The sequence below is a fragment of the Salmo salar genome, chromosome 15 (assembly GCF_965601325.2).
Source record: "Salmo salar chromosome 15, fSalSal1, whole genome shotgun sequence".
NCBI classification, from domain to species: Eukaryota; Metazoa; Chordata; class Actinopteri; order Salmoniformes; family Salmonidae; genus Salmo; species Salmo salar.
This window is the reverse complement of record NC_138305.1, coordinates 17,685,001-17,693,203: the sequence shown is the minus strand read 5'-3', so window position 1 is coordinate 17,693,203 and position 8,203 is coordinate 17,685,001. Positions and strand designations below refer to the sequence as shown.

At 46.9% G+C, this 8,203-nt stretch overlaps 1 protein-coding gene across 3 annotated transcripts in view; it reads right to left on the bottom strand.

Annotated features, from left to right (window-relative positions):
* Window positions 1–518: 518 nt before the first annotated feature.
* The window catches only part of selenoi (selenoprotein I), a 100,877-nt gene continuing 93,192 nt past the window's right edge, over window positions 519–8,203 (bottom strand). For all 3 annotated transcript variants that reach the window (XM_045695485.1, XM_045695483.1, XM_045695484.1), the window contains 3 exons: window positions 7,515–7,695; window positions 6,458–6,637; window positions 519–2,098 (listed from right to left, as the gene is read on the bottom strand). In XM_045695485.1, the coding sequence (XP_045551441.1) occupies window positions 1,991–2,098; window positions 6,458–6,637; window positions 7,515–7,695 (469 nt within the window). In that variant the 3' untranslated portion in view covers window positions 519–1,990. The remainder of the gene's footprint in view (window positions 2,099–6,457; window positions 6,638–7,514; window positions 7,696–8,203) is intronic.

The window sequence follows — 8,203 nt, the reverse complement described above, 5'->3', positions numbered from 1 at the left end:
CTTGAATGAGTAGGTGTGTCCAAACTTGACTGGTACTGTATATATTCCGGACATTGCTCCTTAAAATATTTATATTTTGGATTTGTGTGTATTGTTTTGTATTGTTCAGTATTACTGAGCTGTTGGAGGTAGGAACATCGGCATTTCGCTGCATCCGCGATAACATCTGCAAAATGTGTACGCAACGACCAACATTTTACTTGATAAACCCCGCCTATTTAAAAAAAATATTCTGTTCTTAAAATGTGATTTTAAACCGAGCTCTAAACGTAACCTCACTGCTAACCTTAACCTTAAATTAAAACTACAAATCGAAAAACAATATACCAAATTTTGACTTTGTGGCTGTGGTAACCATTGTGCCTGTTGTTTACACCTGTGTCTGCCCTCTCATTGGCTAGAATGGTCCCACCTGATCCCGACTGCCTTTTGAAAGACATTTCTTTCATTGCAGCCACTAGAGTATCCGGTCAATATAACGGCTAATCAGGCAAACAGACAGAAGGAAAAGACGGACAGACAGTGTTACAAGTGTATACCAGGTGTTACAGTAATACAGGTGTGACAGTACAGACAGTGACAGGTATATCTCATGGGGTCGTGGTCATGGTTGTCATGGCAGCCTGTTCCCTCAGAGTGGGTCTCTCCGCTGGCGGTTTTCAGACACACTCTTCATTCAAGCGCTGCTGCTACCAACACACGCGCACACACACACCCCAGCTATGAGAGATTAACAGAGGAAATCAAATGAAAAAGAACTTTAAAAAAAAGAACTTGAGCACGAATCGGCCTGTTGCCACGACGACACCTCAGCGGTGGGAGGATTCTGGAGGTCAGAGTTCAGACTACAGAGGTCACTACAGTTCACAGCTCAGGGGTCATCCTGGGGTCAGCGCTGAGCGAGGTCCGTGATTGGGTGTTTCCACCCTCCGTCTCGCCCCCCAAAGGGCCCTGATTGGTCAGAACTGGCCTCACAGTTAACTCAGACTGTCAACCGTCATCACCAAGCATTTGTGTAGTGCGCACGTGTGTGAGAGCATGTTTCACACACACCTCAGCTGAATTAGCGGAGCAGTTTTAGATCATAATAATATTCTCTTTGTTCACTTTTTTTCTCCAAATAAAAAATAAAAAAAACCCATTTTAATAATCATGTTGCCATATAAAGACAGACAGACCGTTTCACATCCCCTCAACACTCCAATCAGAAGACAAAAGCACAGCTGAGACTCCGCCTTCATACCCTTGATAGAACCGTGACACACCAACTGACGGACCGACCGCATGGTTTAGATGAGGTCAGGGGTGGAGCAGAGCTGTCTGTCAAACTAGAGGTCAGGGGTTAGAGATCAGGGGTGGAGCAGAGCTGTCTGTCAAACTAGAGGTCAGGGGTTATAGGTCAGGGGTGGAGCAGAGCTGTCTGTCAAACTAGAGGTCAGGGGTTATAGGTCAGGGGTGAAGCAGAGCTGTCTGTCAAACTAGAGGTCAGGGGTTAGAGATCAGGGGTGGAGCAGAGCTGTCTGTCAAACTAACTAACTGAAATTACATTTCCCCAAGGCAATAACATACTGAACATTCATAAGAGTGTGTGTGTGTGTGTTTAAACCGTTTAACAGTAAAGTAACAAGTGTGGCGTTTGTGTAAGTGTGTAAGTATGTCTGTCAGCGGCGTGTTTGGGTGTAAGCAGTGTGTGTGTGGTCTGGGCTCCTGTCCTCCTGGCTGAACAATATTTCCGTAGGAAACAACATCTCATTGGCTCATCAGCTCAACCCATCAGCAGCCAAGGAACCAAGAGCCCCGGGATGCCGCCCCCAAAGTTCTGAGGACCGCCCCCAAACTGACACTGTGCAGGAAGGGGGTTGGGGTGTGTGTGTGTGCCAAGGCGGAGGGTCAGAAATCAGATGGGTGGTAGAATCCTCGTGGGGGAGTGGTGTGTTTCCGTGGTAATGAGAGTGAAGTGTCGGTTGGCTGCAGAGGGAGGTGGGAGGGTCTAAACCTCTGCTCCTTGCAAGCCGATTCGCCCCTGTTCCTGTCAGTCAGTGCTGGGCTTCATCAGAGAGAAGGCAAAGATGTTGAAGTGATCGCTGAGCTGGTTCACCTGGAGAGAGGGGGGAGGAGAGGAGAGAGGGAGAGGAGAGAGGGAGAGGAGAGAGGGAGAGGAGAGAGGGAGAGGAGAGAGGGAGAAGAGAGAGAGGGAGAGGAGAGAGGGAGGAGAGAGGGAGGAGGAGGAGAGAGGGAGGAGAGGATGGAAAGAGGAGGAGGAGGAGAGAGGGAGGAGGAGAGGAGAGAGGGAGGAGGAGAGGATGGAAAGAGGAGGAGAGGATGGAAAGAGGAGGAGGAGGAGAGGGGTAGGAGGGAGGAGAGGATGGAAAGAGGAGGAGGAGAGGAGAGAGGGAGGAGGAGGAGAGAGGGAGGAGGAGGAGAGAGCGTGTCATTTGACTTACATTGGCTGAATCTCAAACCGAGCATTTGGCCACTGAGCCATTTATCGATTGGTCACTGTGAGCTAATGTGTTCTGTAGTGATCAAGTCCACCACTGTGGGCAAAATGAAAATTCAGATGTCCTCCGTTTCCTAGGTAACCACGTAACTCTGAAGCTAGCTGTGCTATGTTGCTAACTAGGTAGCTAGAGATTTGGTGAGTCCTTGCTGATATCTAGCTAGATGGCTATGCTAGCAAGATGTTGAATAATTTAATTAGCTCTCACCACGATGTAACTACCGTTACCCCATACTGCCAGTACCAGCTAGCCACATTTTTAGCTTACTAGCTAGCTAACCGGTTAGCATCATCATTCACTAGCATAACAAATAGGCTAGCTAGCCAGCTAAATTCTCACCTTGCTTGCCATGACATCAGCTACTAGCAAGCTAATCAAGCAACCTTGCTAGCTAGGATGCAGCTAGTAAGCTTTCAATAATGTGTCAATACGAGCTGGCTAGCTAAAATCCCTGCTAGCTAGCGTTAGAAGGCAATGGAGCTTCACCTGGTCTTTTTAAAAATGGCGGAGGGGGAAGGCTAATGAGTAACAGTGAAAGGGAGAGATGTGTTGGGAAACGGCTTTTTTCACCCAACTTGTCCAACTTATCACCTTTAACAGTTTAATAAAAACACTACAAAGAGTTTATATAATGTGTCATTACATACCTATTTAATTTGTGTCAAATTTGAAAAAATAAAAATAAAAAATTCGGGTTTTTAGGGCGGCGCTAAAGTTCAGAAGCTAACAGCGGCTGTCGCGGCTTTTGAGAGTCATGATGTCTGGCAGTGATGACGCAAAAAATGAATGCATTCAGTTGTACAATTGACTAGGTCCCCTTACACTGTCCCCTTAACCTGTCCCCTTAACCTGTCCCCTTAACCTGTCCCCTTAACCTGTCCCCTTAACCTGTCCCTTTATTATTTTTAAACTGCGAGAGAAGCACAACACCTGGTGGAGAGAGGCTGTACGACACAAAATGAGTTGCATTATGGGTGCCGTACGTTACGTCATGTCACGTCACAATTTAACGTACAGCATCAGAGGGGTTCGTAAAAAAAAAAAAAAAAGTACTTTCCTGAAATATGATTGGTCCATTACTATGTCAATCAACGCTTCAATAGAAATGTAGTTTACACCCTGGATTTTGTTACAGTCCCATTAGTTTCCATTACAGCCTGGATATTAATGCCAACACAGTCACTACAGTCCCATTAGTTTCCATTACAGCCTGGATATTAATACCAACACAGTCACTACAGTCCCATTAGTTTCCATTACAGCCTGGATATTAATACCAACACAGTCACTACAGTCCCATTAGTTTCCATTACAGCCTGGATATTAATACCAACACAGTCACTACAGTCCCATTAGTTTCCATTACAGCCTGGATATTAATGCCAACACAGTCACTACAGTCCCATTAGTTTCCATTACAGCCTGGATATTAATGCCAACACAGTCACTACAGTCCCATTAGTTTTCATTGAAGACTCGTTTGAATGCCAACAGTCACTACAGTCCCATTAGTTTTTATTGCAGACTCGTTTGAATGCCAACACAGTCACTACAGTCCCATTAGTTTTTATTGCAGACTCGTTTGAATGCCAACACAGTCACTACAGTCCCATTAGTTTCCATTACAGCCTGGATATTAATGCCAACACAGTCACTACAGTCCCATTAGTTTCCATTACAGCCTGGATATTAATGCCAACACAGTCACTACAGTCCCATTAGTTTCCATTACAGCCTGGATATTAATGCCAACACAGTCACTACAGTCCCATTAGTTTCCATTACAGCCTGGATATTAATGCCAACACAGTCACTACAGTCCCATTAGTTTCCATTACAGCCTGGATATTAATGCCAACACAGTCACTACAGTCCCATTAGTTTCCATTACAGCCTGGATATTAATGCCAACACAGTCACTACAGTCCCATTAGTTTCCATTACAGCCTGGATATTAATGCCAACACAGTCACTACAGTCCCATTAGTTTCCATTACAGCCTGGATATTCATGCCAACACAGTCACTACAGTCCCATTAGTTTCCATTACAGCCTGGATATTAATGCCAACACAGTCACTACAGTCCCATTAGTTTCCATTACAGCCTGGATATTAATGCCAACACAGTCACTACAGTCCCATTAGTTTCCATTACAGCCTGGATATTAATGCCAACACAGTCACTAAAGTCCCATTCGTTTTCATTGCAGACTCGTTTGAATGCCGTGGTACGAAAAATGTGTACGGAACAGAATTTGCCACCATTAGATAACTAGCAGCAGCCAATGGCTTGCTAACCAAAAACAACACTCACCACCAGGGTGGGAAACGAAAATCAGCCATCAGCTGGTAGAAGGTCTATTCTTACCAGCCACAGAGTGGTGAATGTTAACTCAAAATGACAAAGTTCCGGATTAACAACGTTCACTGTAGCACAATACATGGTTGTCAATGCACACAGGCCAGGTTCATCTACAATGAGACTCCTGCGCAGGCGCACCAATAACAGAGCGCCGTAACGACAGAGGGACAGCGCCGTAACGACAGAGGGACAGCGCCGTAATGACACAGCGCCGTAACGACAGAGGGACAGCGCCGTAACGACACAGCGCCGTAACGACAGAGCGACAGCGCCGTAACGACAGAGCGACAGCGCCGTAATGACAGAGGGACAGCGCCGTAATGACAGAGGGACAGCGCCGTAATGACAGAGGGACAGCGCCGTAATGACAGAGGGACAGCGCCGTAATAACAGAAATATAGGGATGCGTAAAATGAGCATAACAGTGACGAGGAGCAGAAGCTCCGGGGACCCTTGGTGTCCAGAAGTAATTCACCAATCCATTGTAGTCATTGCGATCTGTAGAGTTGCTATTTTCTTTAGTTCTCGTGTCATTTCACGATTATATTAATAAAGTCTGATTAAATGAAGGTTAAAGGGAACAAGACTGTGTACATATCTGGCTGTGTTGGCAAAATCACTACATATCCCATCAAGCCGAAAAGGGAAATGCTGCTCGTTGGCGCAGTTCTAACACCAGTCAGAAACGTCACGCTAACGACGCCGGGGGATCTCTAAAACTGAATTTGGATCTACGTTAAGTTGCAATGACATCCTTCGCCACCAAAACAATACATAATTTTCAAGTTTCTTTGTTGTATAACGAGCAGATGAGTGTTGAAGGGTGCAGTATTTATGAAGTTTGGCAATGAGGATGAAAACTAGAAAATTAACCCTAACCCTAGCCACATAGTTCAGCTAGCCACATAGTTCAGCTAGCCACATAGTTCAGCTAGCCACATAGTTCAGCTAGCCAGCTGGTTTACCTGGAGAAAAACAAGCTCGGGCCTAATGCAAATGTGTGCCAGCTGGGTGCACATGCAAACTCAGCTAATTCAGCTAATTCTGCTAATTCAGCTAATTCAGGGGACAGATGGTAGTTTTTATGCCCTGATATCAGGAGCTGGCGGGCAAAAGGTTACATTAAACAATTCAGAGACATATTTATGGAGAGCAAATGGATAAACCATCCCAAAATCAGCTGTAACTGTCAATAGCAAAATAAAGCCTAAAACGATGTTTGAGTGAACCCTGAATACAGAAAACGTCTGGTGAATTCCCTTCAGGACACAGTAGACTCCTTCCTCACCACTCTATAGACGGGGTGGCCAAACAGAGCAGCTGGGAGCAGAAAACACACATGTAAAAATACAACACCTGATTTAGTTTGTGTTTGTTTTAGCTCTGGAAGAGATACTGAACGCTACAGTGGTGAAAGCGGGATGGGGTATCAGTGTTTTCTGTGATTTATCTTCATTAGAATTGTTTTGGGAAAATGTGGTTGGTAATATTAGGGCATTCACCGGTCACCACAGCTGGTCAACACACTTCATTTCCCACCCTGCTCACCACGGACACTGTAGCGCGTGTGTGTGTGTGTGTGTGTACACTCACCACTGACACGCCGTAGTGTATGTGTGTGAGTATGACGACGGCCGTCCACACGTAGATCAACAGCGTCTCGTTAGCAACCAGCCCTGTAACCGCCAACAACACCACCGTCGCCATGGGAACCAACAGCCAGCTGAGCGGCTGGCAACGGGTGTTGCTCATCTGGCACACGATCAGCTTACACTGCAGACAAACACACACACACACACAGACTTAGCCGTTATGTAGTTCATATCATTATTTGTGGAGAGCAGGGACGGGCCACTTTAATCTAAGCTCATCATGAGGGGCTGCTGGTGGCTCTACGTACCCCCACGTGGAGTCAGAGCCGGCCATAGCCTTGTGCCCCCCCCCCCCCCCCCCCACCACCTTAACAGCAAAACATTTCATCAGCCACCCTCTTGGCAGCAAGTAACAAAATATACGTTTTAGAGTTCATTTCCTGCAATTCTAGACATTTTGCCATGGTGTGTAGCCAAAATGTTGGAGTTTTATAACTCATTTAATGGAAGTGTACTCATTTTGCCATGGTACGGAGAGTACATAAGTCGTTTTACAGCTAATTTCCTGCAATTCTACACATTTTGCATAGGGTGGTGAGAAATGCAGCAGTTTTAAATAAGACATCTGACAGAGTGACAAATTAAATCAATGGGGGGACACCCGGTCAGTAATTCAACCATGACTACTACAACTCTAGATAGCTGGCAGCTAGACTTTATCATTTATTTAAATGTAGCTGTCAGTGACATAAGAGAAAAACTGTAGCCAGTAGAGGGCCCGTAGACAGTAGAGGGCCTGGTGCAGTCTGTGTGTGGTGTGTGTAGTCAGAGCTGGTGCAGTCTGTGTGTGGTGTGTGTAGTCAGAGCTGGTGCAGTCTGTGTGTGGTGTGTGTAGTCAGAGCTGGTGCAGTCTGTGTGTGGTGTGTGTAGTCAGAGCCGGTGCAGTCTGTGTGTGGTGTGTGTAGTCAGAGCTGGTGCAGTCTGTGTGTGGTGTGTGTAGTCAGAGCTGGTGCATGGTGTGACGTGTGTAGTCAGAGTTGGTGCATGGTGTGACTCACTGTGACATTAGCGAAGGCTGTCCCCACCATCAGGTAGAAGACTCTGGGCTGCTGATGGAGGATGTCCGATGGAGAGAAAATCACCCAGACAGAGGAGAGGAGGAAGAGGAGGACAGGAGAGAGGAAGGGGAGGAAGGCCTCGTACATACTGCTGTGTTTCAGAGTGTTACTACGAGACGCCCTGAGAGAGAGAGGGGGACATGAGAGAGAGAGGGGGACATGAGAGAGAGGGGGACATGAGAGAGGGGGGGGCATGAGAGAGGGGGATATGAGAGAGAGAGGGGGGACATGAGAGAGAGAGGGGGGACATGAGAGAGAGAGGGGGACATGAGAGAGAGAGGGGGACATGAGAGAGAGGGGGACATGAGAGAGAGAGGGGGACATGAGAGAGAGAGGGGGACATGAGAGAGAGGGGGACATGAGAGAGAGAGGGACATGAGAGAGAGAGAGAGACATGAGAGAGAGAGAGGGGGACATGAGAGAGAGAGAGAGAGAGAGAGAGGGGGACATGAGAGGGGGACATGAGAGAGAGAGGGGGACATGAGAGAGAGGGGGACATGAGAGAGAGAGGGGGACATGAGAGAGAGGGGGACATGAGAGAGGGGGACATGAGAGAGAGAGAGAGAGAGAGAGAGGGGGACATGAGAGAGAGAGGGACATGAGAGAGAGAGAGAGGGACATGAGAGAGA